Source organism: Patella vulgata, chromosome 5 (assembly GCF_932274485.2).
Source record: "Patella vulgata chromosome 5, xgPatVulg1.2, whole genome shotgun sequence".
In the NCBI taxonomy this organism is placed as follows: domain Eukaryota; kingdom Metazoa; phylum Mollusca; class Gastropoda; family Patellidae; genus Patella; species Patella vulgata.
This window is the reverse complement of record NC_065883.2, coordinates 14,213,532-14,235,998: the sequence shown is the minus strand read 5'-3', so window position 1 is coordinate 14,235,998 and position 22,467 is coordinate 14,213,532. Positions and strand designations below refer to the sequence as shown.

General features: G+C 38.3%; 1 protein-coding gene across 1 annotated transcript in view; it reads left to right on the top strand.

The window, feature by feature from the left end:
- Positions 1–22,467, top strand: part of LOC126820836 (uncharacterized) — a 56,455-nt gene extending 33,988 nt beyond the window's left edge. Inside the window, exons 5-10 of the mRNA XM_056100751.1 lie at positions 2,424–2,443; positions 3,573–3,673; positions 5,540–5,668; positions 10,064–10,138; positions 10,516–10,660; positions 21,155–22,467. Coding sequence (XP_055956726.1) covers positions 2,424–2,443; positions 3,573–3,673; positions 5,540–5,668; positions 10,064–10,138; positions 10,516–10,660; positions 21,155–21,454 — 770 coding nt within the window. The 3' untranslated portion in view covers positions 21,455–22,467. The remainder of the gene's footprint in view (positions 1–2,423; positions 2,444–3,572; positions 3,674–5,539; positions 5,669–10,063; positions 10,139–10,515; positions 10,661–21,154) is intronic.

Here is a 22,467-nt window from a genome sequence, read left to right as displayed (position 1 = left end):
GGAAGTTCCGGAGAACGATATCTCGTATGTATTAGACTATATTCGTATAACAATAATGTGCGCTTTTTGTTGTATAATAATAATAATTATAGTTTGTTCAGCTATACTTTTCGTTTAAAAAAATATATTTTTTACTCTCTTTTTCGCGGAATTCTATGACATATCTATCTACATCCCTGTCGAGAATTTAGCCAACTTCGACACAACAGTATGATAGGACATAAATAAGATAGTGAGTAGGTATAAACACTTAGGACCCAAGATGGCGTCTTTGTACACTTGACGTCATGTTTTCATGACGTCATATACAATTTCTGGCTTCACAGTTGTCGCAACTTTATCTATAAATGGGTTTGATAGTTACATGATCAAATTATTATACAGGCAAGGGTAGTTATTTCTTAGCCTACTACAAATATTCAATCCCACCACGGTCTTTATTTTTCGAGTGGTACACCAAATTTGCCCCCACCACATACTCCAAGATGCTCACTGAGCGGGATCATCCTGTATTTTGATTGTAGTATGTGCTGTCGATGGAGGTTCATTCTCAACCTAAGCATCATTTTGGTCTTTCCTGTATACCTTCCCTTGCATCCCGGACACGCTATAAGGTAAATTACATAGTTCGATTGGCAATTCATTGCTTGTTTGATATAAAATGTATTATCATCATTAATTTTTATGGGTGATCCCTAAATGATAATGTCACAGGTTTTACACTTTGAATTACCCCATTTCGAAACTACTGGTATTGAAGCGACTGAGACATATTTAGAAGATGTTATAATCCTAGCTAGATTGGAAGGTTGCTTGAGACTGTTGATTATATTTGTTTTTCTCAATGTTTTATCCATCGTTTGGCTATTTTTAAGGATGTGGATGTAATTTTCAATGATAGATTTCCCATTTTCCTGGGACGGATTGAATGTAGTAACTAAAGCAACGTTCCTTTTATCAGAGTCTACAGGAACTTTAGGTTGTTTTAACACGCTTTGATCCAGACTCAATCCCCTTTGGTTAGCATCGTCTATCAATTTACCTGGATATTTTTGTTTTAATAAAAAAACTTTTTAGTTCCTGTAGTCTCTAAACTTTGACACAAATTGGATACAAATTGGTCTAGCTAGGTTATATGGGATGTTTCGTTTCGTATGAGATGGACACATTTGTACAAATTCGCCTAGCTAGGTTATATGGGATGTTGCGTTTTGTATGAGATGGGTAAAAAGAGTTAAAACTTAGATATTGATGTGTATCGTTTTTTTTTTGTAATACACATCAGTTTTAATACAGCCGTTCGCGTGTAACTTAACTGTCACATCCAGAAAATTTAATGTAAACTGAATACTGTCATCTAAACTATTTAACATTTTATGAAGCTCTGAGATAATTTATTTCCTCAAGATAACCTAAAGTTAAAGTAGCATAGGTAGGGCTAACTTTCGTACCCACACCGACTCCCTTGATTTGTGCATAGTATAGGCCACTGAAGAAAAATATGTTATTTGATATCACAAGAACTAATGCACCGATGATAAATGAATTTGAAAACCGATTTGGTATGAGGTCTGATCCACTCTGAACCGAAAATTTAGCGATTGAATTTTGAGTCTAACCTCGATCATCATTACTAAAGTTGGTACGATAAAATACATAGCCTCGATTATCCATTTATTGATTTAATCATAAATGACCGTAGAGCAGCAGATCGGATCCTTATCCAGCAAACATCGAGAGCTGAATATGGTCTGGATAAGTTAATTAATGTCTAATTAATTATTTAGATAACATTTCAGGCCTCAAGAAATACTCGCAATAGGCAGATTTAGCCCTTGCACAATGTATGTTTAAACACACCCACTTTCGCTTAATGTTTCAAATTATTATGTTAATTTAAACAGAACATATTTTTATGGGTAATCAATCACTGGTTTTATTTTAAAGGCACGACGTTTCGACACGTATCCTCACTCGTATAGTTATCCAGTGTTCTTTTTAAAATGTATTCCTCGGTCGCTAAATGTCACTTAAAGATTAAAATGTTAATTGTATAGAGCGTGCCCCGCCACTAATAAAAAAAAACAAAAACATTAGGATCAACCCAATTCAATATTTTATTTTGACCTAAAGCAACCCAATTCAAAAGTGTCTTTGTTCATTTAAGAATGTATGCAAATAAACTGAATTGTATTGATAGCAAGCGGCATGGACCTACTGACTTTGCTTTGTTCATTTAAGAATGTATGCAACTAAACTGAATTGTATTGATAGCAAGCGGGGTGGACCTACTAACTTTGCTTGTATATTCGAACAATAGCGTCAACACAAAATGAATATGATCTAAGTTAACATTAGTTGAATATATTCGCAGTAATATCTCTAAATCTAGCAGTAAGAGTGGTGTTATTTTTCTTTTTCAGCTACACAGCAAAAGGAACAGGTATTAAAGTATTTATTTTTTAGTTAACTTATGGTTTAACTGGATAGAACCGCATCTAATGGATTTGTTGAGAAGTATAAAAAAGATAAAGAAAACGAATTCTTTAGATAGAGATACCTCGGGCTAGACACCTCTTGAAAACCCAAAATATATTTTAGGAAAAGATTACAGCCGCGTAACACCGCTTTGAGCACTCTACTGAAAAGGGATTCCTCGGGCTGGACACCTCTTGAAAACCCAAGAAATATTTTAGGAAAAGATTACAGCCGCGTGACACCGCTTTGAGCACTCTACCGAAAAGGTCCGACCACTTTACAATCGGTGGAGTATTCTTGACAAAGGAAAATACTCCTAGAACAGATTCCAGTTATATCATTGATAGTGTCTTTGATCAATCACTTAAACGATTTAGATGATGCTAACATACTATAAAATGATGCAGGTTTCATGATCATTAATCTATAGATTTTTTTCCCTCGTATTGTTACAGGTCTGAGACGAATGTGTCATTGGTTCTGGCCATGTCTCTCTCTCTCTCTCTCTCTCTCTCTCTCTCTCTCTCTCATCATCATCATCATTATCATCATCATCATCATCATCATCCTCGGTATCTCCAGTGGTATTGTTCCGCTCTACTTCACTAACTTCTCGGTCCATTCACAGTGGGGACATATAATCAAAGTATCCGCATTTGTTAATTGCAGTGCTATTTTTATCGACCAATCAAAAATTTCGCGAGTGGGCGAAAGGAAGTAACTTGCATTTTATTGCAACCAAGATCGCCGAATCGTCATTGCAAACTTTGTCAGAATATTTAAAGACATCGTTTTGTGGGAATGTCACTTCTTTGGCATTAAATTTCTTGCAACTCTTCTCATAATCGAGCGTTTTACTGTGATGAACGTAAACAATGACGCTAAGACTGGTATATAGATTGTGTTTTGATTGGTTCGTAGAATCAACCTATGGGGCCAATGAAATCATCAAGAGCGGATAATTTGAATTCATGAAAATTCCTCCGTGAATGGACCCAGGGGTTAGTGGAGAAGAACTGAACGATACCACTGGGGTAACCAGGAAGCTCCCGAATATGATATGTTAATTGTTCTGTTTTCTCCTCCTTTTAAAGCAGGGCGCATTAACATACTTCCGGGACGGTATCTGGGTATTACCTACTATAGCAGAGCTGTCCAAATTAAGTGCAAAAGATCTAACGATTCTATATTTTGGGTAAGCATTAAAATATGTTTTACAGTAGTACAGTGCTTCGAGTATAGATCACATTCTACAATGTCTGTGAAAGGGCTGCCTTTAAGCAAGTATCGTTCTTTTGACCAGATCATTCTGGTTGCTTATATAGTGAGTTACAAACTTTACGACAACCTGTGTGTGTTGAGTTGGTCAGCTTGATTTATAAAGTTTGGTATTCAGTACAATATATTAACTTAAACATACATTATGCAAGAACTAAATCTGTCTATCTGTTATTTCTTTAAGCCTGAAATGTTATCTAAATTATTAATTAGACATTAATTAACCTATCCAGACCAAAATCAACTCTAGATGGCATTGCTAGCTTGCGATCTATAGTGGATTATGAGCCGATTTACTGCATAACTTTCCTTCACGATTTAACGATTAAATGGATAATCGAGACTATGCTGTTTATCGTACTGACTTTAGTAATGATGATCAAGGCTAGTCGGAAATTTCAATCGCTTAGTTCTCGATTCATAGTGGATTAATTTGAATAAAATTTTCAGCAAATTGCCTTTACATTATCTTGTTTTTAACTGTTATAGTGGGAACTGCCAAATTGTTATCGATTCTCCCATTATGTATCTTTAAGTGGTTGAATGATGACCGCCATCATTGTTTTTTGTGACTCACCTTTCCAAATTTCAAATAAATTTAACCGAAAAACGGCCATTTACAGTTGTTGTTTTGTTTTTTTTGAAACAACTGTCTCATGTAATACAGTAGCTTTGGATGTAATCGCCGTTAAAACATAATCTTAGTAGCAAAAATGCCCATTTAATTTGTTTATTTTTGGAACCTTAAATGGTAATGAGTAAAAATTGATTAATGTTTATTTTGTGTTTAAAACCATTTGAAAATCCCGATGTAAGAGAAAGGACTTCCGGAATAACTGTCATCATTTAGGATGTCTTTACGAAATTTTGTGCACACATCAACATTACGGCAGATAATATGACCTTGGTTTAGTTGATTATTGCAGGATTACTAATTGAGTGTTGCGGGTGTAACAAATTTAGATCTTCGGATTGTTTGGAAAGTTATTAAAGATGCATTATGTAAGAACCAAACCGGTCTTTGTTTGGCTTGAAATGTTATATAAACTATTATTTAGAATTTATTAACATGACAAACCCATAATCAACTCCCCAGCCCATCGGATGGATTAGAACGCCAGCGAAATCTACAAATATAAAGACAAATTATGGGAGATTAGATAAAGAGCTGGCAGTTCTCACTATAATAGTTAAAAACTAGCTAATGTAAAGGGAATTTGCTGAAACTTTCAGTCAAATTGATCCACTCTGAACCGAGATTTTAGCGATTGAATTTTGGGCCTAGCCTCGATCATCATTACTAAAGTCGGTACGATAAGAAACATAGTCTCGATTATCCATTTCATGATTAAATCATGAATGAAAGTCGAGCAGCAAATGGGACCCTAATCCAGTAAATATCGCACGCTAGCTTTGACATCGAGAGTTGATTATGGTCTGGATAAGTTAGTTAGTAATTTAGATAACAGTTCACAGCGATTAAGTGTCCATCAAACGGCGAAAATGTGCATTTGTCCGTGAATAGATATCCAAGGAGGTCGTTCTTAACATGAAATATTGCATGTGATAAAACAAGAAGTAATAAATCCATAACGTTGTGCTCGTATTGTACCTCTACTTCTAAATGTCATTCAAGGAAAGATGTTTTAACGTCCATGAAAAATAGCTGATATATAAGTAAGTCGGTGCAGAACAATAAGACGTTAATCCCTATTCCATTTCATTTCATTTCCTAAGTAGGTCAGGCAATCTTGTATTGTGTTTGATTTTTTTTTATTGACAGATATATAGAACAGATTCAAGTTCCGTGTAATAAAAGAATACGGCTAGGTAACATTAAAGATGGTGGGTGGGATTTATGTGAAGATAAGCCATATAAACCTGAAAATAAGAGTCTAGTCTATTCTTTTGGGTAAGTTAATTACAAGATTAAAATGATATGGCCGTTTTTATTTGATTGATTAGAGCTTGTCCATTCACGATGGAAGGGTATCGCTACCAATATTAAATGCTCTGCTACAATGTCTTTTCCATTGATTATATGTAAAAAGTACAATGTACAAAATCCTAATACCGGTAATGATAAAGTCAAAATACCCCTAAGGCAAGAGTTAAATGTAAAACGTCAAATGTTAAGTGTTAAATGACAAATGTTTTGTGGGAAAATGCGTTTTTTGACGTGTCTACATTTTACGTTTCTCTCATTACATTTTACATTTGCTCTCTGCCACATCTCATTTGTCCTTTACGCATTCTACATAGCATGTTTCACACAGCATCAACTTTCATATGCAAATGTAGGATATCTCGTGACTTATTAACATGTACGGAACCTGACACACTATAAGCCAGGACAAGGATATTCACGACACTATAACAGGAAATCAGCCTAGCACACAATATAAATGTACTTACCTGGACACTTTGGATGGCACTTTACATTGGGGCTGTACAATGTCCAAATACGAAATTCCAGGTAACATGTTACATATACTATTCAAAAAAAGTAGTGGATATTTGATTTTGGGGGCATAATACTAAAATATGCAAATGACTACGAAAAAAGTCACTATAGAACCTAACAGAAGAAACATTTCCAGTTACATGTGACGCCCAAACGCACAAATAGCTACCGCATGGAATGCAGGTGATGCTTGGGATCATCATGGGGGTCCAACCCAAGATTTGCACGACTCTGACTTTGAATGTCACAGTCATTGTGGCATTGAATTCCAGGGTGGAAACATCAGTTTAATTGTTTTAGTGACCAGAAAACAAATTTTGATATGCGTCGGCTTACCCAAAATGAAAGGTTACGTGCCCTTGGCATGTTACAGATCGGCACAACACAGGCGGTTGTGGCGCGGACGATGAATGTTTCTCAGTCTGTCATAAGCAGGCTATGGTCCAGATACCGTGATACACAATCTGTACAGGACAGACCATGCTCAGGTCGACCAAATGCGACAACTCAAGCCCAGGATCGATTTATCCGTACCTTGGCCTTGAGAAATCGTGTCATCACAGCAAATCAGATCAGCGCTCGTCTTCAAACAGACACTGGTGTGAGAGTGAGTGGCCAGACGATTCGGAATCGACTGCATAGGGGTCACCTTCGCGCCCGACGTCCTCGCGTGATCCCTTGTTTGAGAGATCATCACATTCAGGCAAGACGTCGTTGGTGTAGGGATCGTCAACACTGGGATAATCGACGCTGGAGCAATGTGATGTTTTCACTGTTGATTTTTTGGACAGACGTAGGAGGGTGTGGCGTCGTCGAAACGAGCGCTTCCAAGACGTTAACGTCATCAGACATGATCGATTTGGGTGTGGTTCTGTTATGGTGTGGGGAGGCATCACTGTTGCTGGAAGAACGGCTTTACATGTTGTTGCAGGGCGTGTTACAGGCCAGTACTACCGGGACAACATCTTGGCAGTCCATGTTGTGCCGTTCGCACGACGTCATGGCCGCCGTTTCATCTTCCAGGATGACAACGCAAGATGTCACAGTATGCCACGTCGGATCAATGCTTGTTTGGCAAACAGAGGAGGATTTACCCGTTACTGACTTGGTTGTGATGCTTTGGTAACTTTGCTGTTTGACCCCGGGTATCATTTAACCCTTATAATGGTCAGTCTGTGCCTTACTTAGTCTAACGATCATTTGGAATAAATCGATGAATGTGAACTTCATTTCATTTTGTCATTTGTTTCTTCGTCAGTTTCATTAGGTGACTTTAATAACACTTAAAAATCAAATATCCCCTACTTTTTTTGGATAGTATATTAGTGAAAATCACGTTCATTTCTGTTTGTAAATATGTAAATAGTTTTCTGGTACAATCGTATTTTCATAATTCAAATCCAATAAATATTACACTATTAAAGGGGTATTCAAGTAAAAATACTGGTCTAAATACGAAATTCCAGATACCATGTTACGTATCACTGATTGCTCTTTTCAAATATGCATATAATTTTCTGGCACATTCATATTTGCTTAACTTTACAAAATTAGATTAAAGTTGAAGTGAAGGAAGGGTGGGGAGGGGACAAAATTAAACTAAAATAAAGATACGGGGCTTAATCAAAAATTCTCTAGGTCCATACTAAAAAATGTATAGTTATTCCTCTCTTTAAATATATTATTTATTTGTTGGGCACAATGTTTATATAGTGTTGTTTTTTTAATGGATCAAAGTTAATTAGTCTGAACTTAACTCTGTTTATAGAGAGCACGGAAAGAGTAGGGGGTGTTTAAAATATCAAAATACGGGTATTAATACGAAATTCCAGTTATTGTACTATGAATTACTGGAAAATATGTTTCTTTGGCTGTTTGAATCTATCAATTATTTCCTTGCACATTCAATGATTACGCACGGTCGTCTAGATAGGTTCTTATGGTGTGCCAGCTTGATTTACTGTTATCGTGCGGTGAATATCCTTATAGTGTGCTGGTTTATAGTGTGCCGGGTTTTCGTATATGTTTATAAGTCACGTGATATCCTACATTTGCATATGAAAGTTGATGCTGTGCAAAAGTTGCTATGTAGAAAGCGTGAAGGACAAATGGGATGTGGCAGAGCGCAAATGTAAAATGTAATGAGAGAAATGTAAAATGTAGACACGTCAAAAAAAAGCATTTTCCCACAAAACATTTGTCATTTAACACTTAACATTTGACGTTTCACATTTAACTCTTGCCTTAGAGGTATTTAGGACTTTGTACATATTAATTTTTACATATAATCAATGGAAACGACCACTAATCGAAATATTACATCAGATAAATGAAATCGACACCTTAGCTTTTAATGGTACCCTCCCATTTCGAAAAATTAAGAGAAAGTCGACTTCTTTAGATTTAGTTTTATTGTTGGCGTAAACTGTGGCGTAACATTTCGAATAAAATAAATCAACACATTAATTGATAAAAAACAACACAGTTGTAGTTTGAAGTTGGGTGTAATCTATGTCAACAGTGGGACACAAATACGATAATATCTCAACACTGGTTTGAAAACAGATTGTCACGTGTTAAAGATGTTTCTTGTTAAGTCCCGGATTGCCAATATAGCATGCACATGGCATTTATTCGGAAACATAATAATTAGGTGATAAACACTTCCTGTTTCGTATTTAGGGGTGGTTTATTTTCCATTTAACCGTGTTTGAATCATTAGAGATTTTCTTCGGAACTATTCAAGAAACATATTTACACCCATTTTAAAAAGACGTTATTTGGCCATGTGCTTGCGTTAATTTTAAAATATATTCAATAGATTTAGACCGCGCTTGCTTTCCCGTAAATATAAAATGCCTGAGTCTCGAGTCGCTGGTAAATGAATTATGAAAGAAAATGTTATTCGGATATCGAAAAAAAAAAAAAATAAATAAATAATAATTTTAACGTTTGAAGATGTTTAAAAGAACAGGAAATTAGTCTTATTGTGGTATTTTGAGACGACAGCATCATCTGTGATTGAAATAATTCCGGCTTGCTGTCAGAGACTAAAAGAGGAGTAACTCTTGGCGACAAAGATGACCTCGCTTCGGGAGTTTCATGTAAGTTTTCATTTAGCCTTTATTACCTTATTTGCAGACTGTTATCACAATTCTGTAGCCAGTTTTTGTTTACACAATTGCAGTTTGTAATTACATCTTCAAAATTACCCTGTAAAACTATGACAGTGATTCTTAACCTAAGGTTCTAGCGGTTGCTGTGTATACTGTTCTGACGTGTTGTCAACAAATGTCTATTTTGGCATTAGGGCCTATATTTCAGCTGCTATTTTCGACTCTCTCATTATATTTTCAAGCGATTTCTTGGGACTAATGACTTATTATTATGTAGATCATGCTAGTCAGACTTTGATCAAAGCGTAATTTAAAACTAATTCCAGCTGATTAAGTAAAAATTGGTGAGTGAAGCTAGCCTACCAAAAAAGAAAACAAACTGCCTAGTTACGAATATATTTGAAAACGGTTTTAATTTATTCATGACTGATTTTCAACTGTTTTATGTATTTCAGAAATGTGTTTTCATAAAAAGATGATGTTTGAAAATGGTGTGATGAGCGTGTGTGCAGAATTTCTTGAAGATATTTGCCAATAAAGATTTGTGTTGAAGCAGATCATTGAGCAAAAAAATGAAAAACAAAGTACACAATAATATTTATACGCAGTAATTCGCCTTGATAATTTAGAGGGGGGTTTATTGTCCATTCAACCACACTTTTTGACCAATCAGAATCGAGGAAATTTCTAATTTGTGGTACAAAACATGTTTTATTTGTTGTTTCAGAATAAACAATGACTTCAGTTTCGATGATGCTATTGGAAAGAGATTTAATGCCCGTGTTCACTCTTTTGATCCATCGTAAGTAAAGATTGCACATAATCTAATTCCATCTTTGTCCTGCGCCCTCTGAATGCTAAATATTAAAATAAGGTTAAAGGGCACCGGTAAAATCATAAAGATGACCGATTAAGGGGTAAAGTTATTAAAATGTTTAAAAGCTACTTAAAGACTATCACAAAACGTGACACACCCCAATCCAGATATGCATGTGAATTAACTGGATACAATTGGTAGTCTAAATAAATATGATTACCCTGCTTTATGCTGGGTGTCAAAATTGAATAGGGTTTACAGCGACAATAAATTGACATTGACACCTAAATTGTAAGACAAAGGTGTTTCGGACTTTTGGGGAAATACAACGGTATCACCGTGTATTAAACTTATGTTTTCAGTATGAGGATCAAGACAGATTATAGAAGAAACGAACATGTCTTCTTCCATGCTACTGGTATTGCTGATTACAATGGAAAACTTCCGGGTAAGGGCTGGAAGATGCAAACTCTATCGGCCATTAGAGAAGAACTTAAGCACAAGGAAGTATGTAACCTGTTTCATGCTTATGAATACGGAGGTATTAAGTCCGCCAGTCCATATAAATAACGGTTATGGTGTGTCTGAATGAGTCAGGGTGGGGATACCTTAAAGGGACGAATTTCGACATTTTCTGTTCATTCTCCAACACCGCCGAAATGATTTTTCTTTTTTCTTTGGGTGTTGCATATTTCGATATAGCCACTTGGTTCATTTTTGATGAGATGTTGTTTTTACACATTTCGTCATAAACTAGAAAATTATTAATATATAGCTTAATCCAAACGTTATGAAATCTTTAGGAGTGATTATTGTCCTCGGCTTTTTAACGAAAGCGACTTAGCGAGGATGTGAGATCTTCTTAACTTGGTCTTTCTGTCCTTCAGTCGCATATTTAGATTAAGTGCAATTAATATCATATGGGCATATTTAATAAGCGAACTGCAATCCGAACTGCAAGCTAATGAATGATATATATTCGTTATCAGTCACTCACTTGCCAAAGTTTGAACATCAGTGGTTTAAATTCACTATTTAGTTAACCTACCGATACTCGAATTACTGAAGTAGGGTCTTTTGCAAGGCAGTAACTTTACTTATAATGCAATGATTTCATGCATATTTGAACTTCTATTCGTACAGTGTTTGCCCTAAGAATAATGCAGTCAGCACATATAACTACTGTCATCTGATCGGTTGATCATTCAAATGTAATGATTGCAATTCTAGTCAACTGATTTATGTCTCCCGTATAAATTCCAAGATCAATGTCACACACGCGTATTTAATTAGCCGGGGTCCGAATATCAATGCCATCTGCCCATATTTAATTATTCTGCTCCAATCTGTATTTTGTATTCTCCGTATGAAAGCCTAATTTCGTTTATAATGTTGGGCACCTTCCGAACAATTATCCAATATTTATTGTGAACTATGATAAAAGATCTGTACTATTGATCTTGTCACTAACAGACATTATTTCATATGAGAGTGTACCGTCTTCAGTTCTGTCAATCCTTCCGCTCTTCTGTCTGTTCCCAATTATTTAAAACACTTACTGCAACAGAACTTCACAAATCAATATCCCAAAAAATCAAAGTATGGGACACGGCGACACACAAAAGAATTTCACGAAATACTATTACTAAGATAAACCGAATAACCTGGCCAACGGATATTGTTATTACAGATATCAGGCATTTGACCAAGGTTGCGTATACCATGCCTCGTACACGACACCAGTTACAAGATGTAGCTATAGTCGCTACTCTGTCCCAATAAAAATTTGAAATGTATCGAGTCGCCCATGAAATCATAACAATTCATCCAATTCATATAGCTGGCGGGGGTGGAAGAATGTTGCCAGACAAAGTTTTCTTTTTTGTGCTTGAGGATCTTTCAAAAATAGTATTATCAAACTATAAAATGTTTCAACTTTTTGAAAATGTTTCGAGGTCACAAAAGGGACTCTGATCGGCAAATCCACAATAAAACCTCTGAATATTTTCTAACATTTGTTACACCTATCAGTACCAAAAACCCGTGAATCAATAGCACCATTCTGTACTATATTTCTTATTAAGATGCATTATGTACGATTTAGATAAAGAGCTGGTCGTTCTTGCTATAAATAGATAATGAAAAATGGAAATATTGAAATTTAATTCAATTTATTGTATTCTGAGTGTTGGAAGATGTAGCATACTGTTACAGAATTGGGTCTTTAAGTCAGGTTCTTGATGACAACACTGGTTTAAACTTCATATGATACTTTTATTCTTGTTTAAACATATCATGTACAAAACTTAAGGCTCCATAATTAGCTTTCGTTGATGGGGTATGGTCCTAGCTTACATGACCGCTGTCCGGTCTTAACTCGAGACCTGCCTGGCCCCAAGTTAACTTCTAGACCCCCGTTAACTTCTAGACCCCCGTTAACTTCTAGACCCCCTCGCCTAATCTGATAATCTCAGTTTGATTTTTGCTTATAATCCCTTTCTAGACAAAGGATCCCCAGTACAGTACAGACTGCTTTACTGGCCAGTCATAAGTTTATATTATGATATTGAATAATGAGTGCCATCTGGACAACATGGGTGTCGATAGCAGACATAAAGATATTAAATTCAGTTCCGCTTTCATGTGTCACGATGGCACGATAACGTACGCCTGACATCTGTCATTATGTAACATACCTTTCTTCCTTGAGGAAAAAGTTACAAAATAACATTTTATGGTTACAAACTTAAATATAAATGGAGTCGACAATAACTACCCTAATTAAAATATAAACACCGATAAAAAAATTCAACACTGAATAAATGTTATATTATAAATAAAAGTCTAAAAAAGAAAATCCAAAGAACAAAGCAATGATCAAAGAGTTATATATACACAAAGTTTTTTTCTTCATACCACAATGTCACACACCATCACATAATACAAATTCCTCTAATGATCAAACACGCGAGTTATTGAAATCACATATAATACCAGTTCTTGTAAATGATCACACACGCGAATTATTGAAATAACATAAATTCTTCAAATGGTCAACGCGTTTAAAAACGTTTTCTTCTTTTATTCACATCGACGTGGTGGCCAGTTGTAGGTAGTTCTTCCTTCATATTTGCAGGGAGTAAGCTGCCATTGGGGATACTGCAACACATAATGCGTTGACAATCAGACAAATGAAGATTTAAATGTTCTTTATTGAAAAGGCTATACTCAATATGATGATGATCAAAGTTGTCTAACGATGTCTAACAATGTCTAACGATTAACTGAAAAATACAAACATAAATTCTCTTAAAATAACAGTAAATTTCAGGTCATAGACTACCACTGATAATATTCTAATTACAACTAACACTGGCAGGTAATACACTGTTCAATCCAAAGGGATGGGGTTCAAGATGCAATGACATGGGGAATATTTGCTATAAAGGCTTTACTTAGTATAAAACCACCAGGTAAATTAAATATAAATGGAAAATAGCATACAATTCATATAACTGCCTAAAACATTCAACTATTATTAATAAGACTGATATAGTTTCAAAGTAATTAAAGGGAGACAACTAGCTTTAAATGATCAGTGTAAGGATACAGACCACCCTTAATTTCCCCATTGACTTCAATGTTAATTCTGGCCTCTTTGCCCACCTCCAACTTTTCCCCAAATTTTTGTTGGGCTGAATGCTTTTCACTACAGACAGAGGAACAAATGGTCATGTCTTTGCACTAAAATTTGTATGAGGTTGACCACCAAAATTTTGAGACACACAAACTTGAAGAAGCATACTAAAAGCATGTAACTAGTTGCCGTACATATCGCCGCAGCCAACCTGATAACCCCATTATCCTTCCGCCTCAAAATCATGAATATTTACCAACACCTGGCAGAAAATGTTAATTCAAGCCCTCTTCGTCCATTCTAGACCAAAAAATCAACAAAAATAAGCATGCCAAAGGGGAGAAAACACAGAGAGAGAGAGAGAGAGAGAGAGAGAGAATTGCTATAGACAGACGAACTACAATGGTGGTCTGCCTCCGTAAACAATGCTTCCATGCCATGATAATGCAACAGAGATGCGACTGACAAGCCTGACATACAATATCACTTAAATAATACAAATGATACAAATACCGTGTTTTTATGCCCCTATACTCTCTAACACTGGCTGACAATGACAATATACTGACAATACCATACTGGTTGCTACTCGAATGACAACAATATTAACTGACAACCAAGAGACCAAAATGACTGCCAAAGTTACAAAAATTATTGCATGTGGTTAATCAAAAAATCATGAATATAATTAATAATGAGGCGAAAAATGAAAAATAATATTAAAATTAAAATGAACAATAAAAAGTTCTGGCCACAACAATATTTTCCGTCCTTCTCTTCTTTCATTTCCTTCTCTCCTTTAAGATTGGCCGCCATTATTTTAGTCGGGTAGTCTTTCCCCTTTCCTTACCGTCTGGCCAAATATATTTTTTTTATGACATGTGCTATGAAAAATATTATAACTGCCACCCGTGCACAAGTTTTATCATCTGCTTATTATATCATGGGGTGAACTCAATAGTTAATCAAATTAGCAAGTGGAACAGACTTTAGATAAGGTCTGATTAAACTATTTAGATTAGAATTGACATAAACCAAACTGAAAATAGGATATCATATTGTTTTACCTCAAGATAAAGAACAATGAATGATCTGAATACATTTCACCAATCTTAAATAAGATATTTTTAAAAGAACCTATCAAAATGAATAACGGTTTATCTCTGTATTCCTTAAACAAAACACAAAACAAAACATCACATTCGCCTCTAATCTGGGCGCAAGCGTATTTAACCACCCAATTCTTTTTGATTTCCTCAGTTAAATTTAAAAATAGCACTATTGTTAGGATTAACCGTGGCCTTAGTTAGAATTTTAGAGTAGTATCTTGGTGATTTAACGTCTGCTTCCACAGAAGTGATATTGCAGACTAGACATAGGAGAGCCTAAGCTGCTTCCTGTTTTTAGAATATGATTTTGCAATCTTTCCATTTTCGGCCTTATATAGGCCATGGATTGGGTTTAGTGGGAAGTTCTTCCCTTTAATTAATAAGAAACATATTGTTTGATAGTTGTTTTCTCCCGTTTCTGGATTGGTAGATGTCATCGTTGTGGGTTTAGTATTTAGGTGCCAGACCCGTCTTATCGTGGCCACCCCTCACTCCACTATCCCACTCTATTGGTTTGGTATTTGTTTCTATGCGGAATAATGTTTAGATGCCGAGTCCGTCTGACCGTGACTCTCCCTTATTCCACTATCCTGCTAGTTTGGTAGATGTCATCTATGTGGGATTTGTGTTTAGGTGCCAGGCCCGTCTTATCGTGGTCTTCCCTTACTCCGCTATCCCATTCTGCAGGTTTGGTGTCATTTTTGGCTGAATAGTGTTTAGATGCCGAGTCAGTCTGATCGTGACTCTCCCTTACTCCACTATCCTGCCAGTTTGGTATATATCCCCTATGTAGTTTAGTGTTTAGATGCCGAGCCCGTCTAACCGTGGCCCCCTCTTACTTCACTATTCTACCTAGTCCAACTGTGTTCATTAGGTCGTGGATTTGTTCGAAGATTTGCATTTTCAGATCTGGTTCGGGAAGAGTAGGTTCTTAGCGTTGAACGGTATGTTGTTTGTCTCCATCATTCTCACTAGTTCCCTTCTCTCCTCCTTGTAAACCTCGCAGTCTACCAGGACATTGTTGGTGGTACATTCTTCTCCGCACTCACAGACGATGACTTGGTGTTTGTAGTCTCGCAGCCGCTCTTTCACCCTTAGTTTCGATATAAGTCTGCATATATCTCTTCTAGGGTGATTGATCGCTGTCTTCGTGTAGATCTTGTCATCCAGCTGGAATCTGTATGTGTCAAGTTCAGCGAGCTTTAATTCCCAGAATGAATTAACCTGTCTTCTAACCATACTGTAGATTTCTGTGGTGCTGTAGTCTATGGTGTGGAGTGGTGCTGTGTCCCTGAGACCTTCGTTGGCGAGTCGATCTGCCTCCTCGTTTCCTCTAATGTTGACATGTGATGGAATCCACACGAGCTCTAATTTGCTTCCCTTCTCTAGGACCCTCTGGTACAGCTGCCTGATTTCCAAAATGACTTCTGGTCTTGAGTCCGAGTTGTCATTTTGGATTGAAATCAGACTTCTCAGAGAGTCGCTTGGAATGACGAACTTACTGGTCTTCTGATGGAAGATCCATGATATAGCGTACACCGAACAGTTATTGGGCAGTTTCCTGCTTTATTCCCTGTTCCCCGTTTGGCAGGTATATTCCAAACGAGCTGGTGCCCCTTTCAGGGTTGCGTGAGCTATCCGTGTACACATGGTCCCAGTCATCAGACGGCCAGTTGTCTTCCAGGTGCTCTAGAGAGAAAGCACGTGCAGCAGTGGGGTTGTTTCTCTTGTCGGTTTTCTGTAGTAGATCTAGATTGACCGGTGGTATAGGGAGCATCCAAGGGGCGATCGCTGGGTGGTCGTGTTCATTTATCACGACCTCCCCCAGTCCCAATTCCTTGATTGTTTCCCTGATACCCTGGCCGAAGCTTTTCTTTCTAGGATCTCTCACATATCTTGTCTTTCGTAGACTGACAAAAATTTGGGATTTTTCCCCCCAGTTGCGAGATCTTAGCCCAATACCTTGTCGCTAGTTCTTTTCTTCTTAGGGATAAGGGCAACTCCCCGGCTTCCTGTAGTAAAGCCTTTTTCCTAGTCCCAGGCCCTACGCCAGTCGCAATACACAGAGCTTTGTATTGGATGGTGTTGGCGCGCAGCTCATGAAGGCCAAAGAGCCGTAGTCTAATACAGAGCGTATTAGAGCACGATACACCATCATTACTGTAACGCTATTGGCTCCCCACGTGCTGCCCGTTATTTTTCTCATTAAGTTTAGGATTTTGGAGCATCTATCTACAGTCCAGTCGATGTGCGGTTTCCAGGTCAGCCTTCGGTCAAAGATTACGCCAAGGAACTTGGTTTGGTCTTTAAATTCGATGGTTTTCCCGTTCATACACAGAGTCATTCGGCTTATCCCACTATCCCTGCTCACAAGCATGCCGACCGTTTTCATTTCTGAGATTTTGAATCCCCAATCGTTAGCTCATATCGTGAATTTGTTTAGGGCCTTTTGCATGTTTTTTTGTAGTTCACAGTATCTTGTCCCTCTCCTCCAGATTGTACCCTCGTCAGCACATTTTGCTAAGTCAGTACTGCACTCTAGGTAGGACGATTTCTGTATGTCGTTAATCATGATATTGAAGAGAGTGGGACTGATGACCGATCCCTGAGACGTGCCATTTTCTAATGTTTCCTCGGCACTCAGGAATCTGCCAACATTCACCTGTATCCTTCTATCGCCTAGAAAGCTTTTGATCCACCGAAACATTATGCCCGTTATACCGATACGTCCCACCTTAAAGAGCAGCCCGTCTAACCAAACCAAATCGAAAGCCTTGGTTAAATCTACGAACACGGCACATAACAGGTGCCCCGAGAGAAGTGCCTGTGAAATGACTTGCTGTAGTCTCACCAAGTGGTCCATTGTTGATCGTCCTTTCCTGAACCCACTTTGATTTTCGTCGATCAGCCGTTTACTCTCCAGATAGAACTGTAATCGGTTGTTAACCATTGTCTCCAAGCTTACTGGTTGATAGGGCTCTGTCTTTGCCCTCTCTTTCCCCGGTTTCAGTAGAGGGATGGCGTTTGCTTTCCGCCATTCTTTCGGTGCCTCTCCTGACAGCCAGGATGGGTTGAAGAAGTTTAGTAGTATCGTTTGAGCATGTTTGAGCATTGAGTACTTTACTTTGTCCTCACCAGCCGCACTATCCCTCTTGAGGAAAAGAGCCCTATTTAACTCTTCCTCAGAGAATGGTAGGTTGATTGGATCAGCCTCTTCATTAGATTCAATTACTAAAGAAGGGTGCTGCGAGTAAAAGATTTCCTTCCTCTTCAGAAACTCTGGTGATTGGTTTTCATCTCTGCTTGCGTCTACAAATGTTGTAGCAAGTAGATCTGCCTTTTCCTTGCCGTTGGTAACGTACTGATCCCCATCTTCAAGGTTTGGTATGTTGAATGATCTGCGCTTCCCGTTCATGGCTTTCAGCTTCTTCAGACGACACCCGTTTGCGTGTTTTTATTCAACGCATTACAGAATGTCATCCATTTTCCACTTTGTGCTTTCTGGATGGTGTCTCTTGCAGCGTATTTCAACTTTAGGTTGTTTTGGTGGTTGACTTCATGGTGGTGGCGTTTCCGTTGGCCAAGTGCCTTCTTTGTTTCGTAAACCGCCTTCTGACATTCCGGAGACCACCAAGGTTTTCTAATCCTTGGTTTCCCGCCAGAAGTCTTGGGAATGGAGTCGTTTGCGGCACCTATAATAGAACTCGTGATGTTGGCAGTGTACACGATGATGTCTTCTTCCTTTCAGCCAAGGCTGCCTACACGGAAGTTAGCCCGATCGGCTTCTTTCATTTTCCAATTGGGTCTCCCGTTAAAGACTTCCCTGGTTGGTTCAGCTTGGATGCAGAATTCTATCAGTAGATGGTCACTGCCAAGTGTTTCATCTTCGTGTACTTGTCAGTCGCAGCGGTTTGCCATACCCAGCGCACAGAACGTGAGATCTAGGTGCGAAGGTGGGGCATTTCCTCCAAGAAAAGTAGGACTCTCGTTGTTCAGTACGCATAGGTCGTTCCCTTCGATTATTGAGCATAGGCTAGTCCCCCGGCAGCCATTCCTCGGTGACCCCCACAGGACACGTTTTGCGTTGAAATCCCCGCAAAACACAGATTCGCCTTGTGGAAGCTGGTCGAGAAGTGACCTCTGGGGGTGCATAGACATTCACTATTGTCAATTTCGTATTATTGCTCAATGTGATGGATATGCTCATTGCTTCTAGAGGGCCCACTACGTCCAGTGAAACAGAAATATAATTTAAGTTATCACTGACGTAGATGGCAAGACCGCCGCCACGTGTCGTGCTGCGCGGTCTGTTCCTTCTCTGACAAGTGTATCCGGGCAGGTAGATTTCGTTCTTAGTTGGTAGTAGCTTGGTTTCTTGGAGGCATATTACATCTTTGGGGTTGCGGGTGATGTATTTTCTCAGCTCAGCACATCTGGGGGCCAGTCCGTTAACGTTAAGTTGCAGAACATTTACCAGGCGCGCCATGATGATTGTCTGGAGAGATGCGCGTAGATGTTTCGGATCTATTGATCCACAGGTGTCTCACTCTCCACAGGTGGTGTCACACTCGTGCTTGCCTCCGGAGCCAATACCGGTATGCTGCTGGGAATATCTCCAGCGCTAAAATGGCGAACACGAGTGATCCTCCTCCGGATAGCAAGATTAACCTGAGGACCAAGTTTCTCCTCCTCATCGTCGTCATGCCTTGACCTTTTTGATGTCTTAGATGCTGTAATGAGGTTTCCCAGTTCTTCCACGTTGACAAAGTAGTTCCCTAATCTGTTGAATATATTGGTCAGTTTAGTTTTAGGTTCTTCTTTGGATATCGCCATCTGTATTAGGTCTTGCATGAAGTCCATGAAGCTGTTTTCCGATATGAATTTTGGGGTGAAACATGCTTCATGAGCCTTCTGTTTGACTTCTACAGGTTTGACAGATATTTTCTTCTCTTTTTTTCTTCTTGTCTTAACCTTTAGGGGTGGGGGTTCCATCGGACGTCGAGAGAGTCGGTGCTGGAGCTTGTTTTGGTTCCACCAGCGGTTCTCTGACTACTTTTGCTTCCCTCTCCTTGTTCTTTACTTGTTGGGTTGCCTCCCTAAAGGTAAGTTTTTCTTTACTTTGCAGACGTAGAGCTGCTTTTGTCGCTTGAATTCTTGGGCATTGAGGGCAGTAAGCTGCGTGGCTGCCCTTGCAGTTTGAGCAGTTAATTTTGTTACCTACCCTACACTCAGCCACCGCGTGTTCTCTCCCACATTGGGCGCATACGGTTCTTCCTTTACAGTACTTCACCGTATGACCCAATTTTTGACAGTTAGCGAACTGTCGCACCCTCTGTATATAGGGATGAGTCCGTCTTCTGAGATACACTATGTTTATGACCTCGGGTGCTGTACCTTTCTTGAAGGTCAGGGCAACGCTTCCCTGATCCTTCCCCTCGGCCACTCTAAACCTGTATATCTCAGTGACGTCATACTCCCTATCTTTCAGGTCGCCCATTATTTCCTCCCCGGTATAGTCGGCCGGTATCCCATGAACAACCACCTTGTCTGTTAACAAGGTGGTCGGTTCGGATACCGCCACGGTCATACCGAGTAGGCTGTCCTGGGCCAGTGCTTTGTCCATGTCCGACTTACTTTTTAGGGCAAGTCTGATATGTCCAGTCACCGTTATCCTTATAAGGTATATTGCTGATACACCACTCGGTCCGTAGTTCCTCACCCACTGCCGTCAATTCGGACGCATGAAAAGACTTGCCTTCCATTGGCCTCACTTGCATAACGTGGTTCTGTTCATCCTTCCTTTTTGTTGCAGGAAAAAACTTTGGCGCAAGGCTGCTATTAAAGGCTTCTACTAGGATTTAGAAAAAGACTCACCTTTTAATATCTTGCTTTGATCTTCTAGTGGTTAGGACTTCAAACGTTGCTTTGATATGTTACAGTACATTGTTTATTATCGTAGCAGTTGTCTATGTCTCGATTATCCAGTTAATCGTTAAATTTTTAAATCTCGCGGGCGCCCTAAGCCATTTAAATCTCTGACATCCGATGTTCTAGAGAGTTGACTATGGGATTACAAGGAAGACAATGGGTCTTAACAGCGGACATCGTCTTTCGCAAATCATTTTCTACGAAATGTCAACAAAACTGTGGATTTATCAATGAAACACCACAACGATGTGACATATATAACATATATTGCAGGATTTATTGTGGTTACTATATTTTTTATTTATTTTTGTTTTGGTTTACCTTCAGGAAAATATAGCAATATTAAAAATGGATATCGAGGGCTGGGAATGGAAAAGTTTACCACAGGCCTTGGCTGCTGGAGAGCTAAAAAATACAAAACAGATTTTCCTTGAATTCCACACATGTGGTAACTGTAATGATGCTAGTAAACGATTGACTGGGGCCTTAACAATTCTGAAAAACTTTTACGATATGGGTCTTAGGATATTCTGGATGCATAAGAATCCCGCATGTACTTATACTTGCAAATTTACTAATATAAAACGTACTAGATGTCAGGAGGTTTATTTTTTAAAAATACAATAACGATTTTTCGTTAGCAACGCATTGCGATTTACAGGGGCGCCGGAAGGGCGCGAGGGCCAGGGTACCAAAAGACAGGGGGCGGGGGGGGGGGGGGGTGTGAGGGCTTCTCTTCCCCCGGCCACTAGTAAATTTTGAAATTTGTCAATTCCGAGAACGCTGTTTAGAGCGCCTCTAGCATTCCAAATTCCAACATAAAACCCAAATGAATAGACTAGTAAAAAGGTTGAAAACATTCATCATTAGAGCATGGGTATACATGTATACCCCAGAAAAGGGCAGGGTACCGGTTGTATACCCTGGTACCCGGGTTCCGGCGCCCATGGCGATTTAGTATCGACGCCATTCCATGTTGAGGTACACTCATCCTGCCAACAACCCACATGAATGTCTGAGAAAATGATACGAAACGAAATCTTACAATACTTCGTTTCGTATAATTCTCTCAAATGCCAAGCCATGCGTTTATATATAGATTTGAATGTAAGATGTCTTATAAGTCTAACGAAACAATGGTATCGTTCCACAATCCGCAAGTTTAATGAAGTGTCTATGCATGAAATATTGATTGATGCTACTGTACATTTATTAATCATTGGTAATAAAGGTAACCCAGTGCATCATGGTTTTTCCAAATTCATATCAACAAAACATTAAACAAAAAGGCAAAGAAGTTTTTTTTTAAGTTTCATGTTCAGATGAATTGTAAATAAAAAAAACTAAGTTGAGAGCATGATCTTTCCATTTCTACTTCTGTTGTTACTGTTTGATTAAAGCGCCCACGAAACGTTTACCAGTGGGTGACGTGTAGATCATATTATGCCGAGAATGTTACAAAATTAAATTTCTTCCTTGTCTCTGTTAGATCTTATTATTCCGAAAATATAAACTGGAATTTCTTTCTTTTCCTTTATTGTCTTCCGTTTTTGCATGAATTATATGTTATCAAAAGAAGTTTTTAACTAATGCCCTTGTATTTTGAATGTGATCAGTGATGATTAAAATGTTTTCAATGC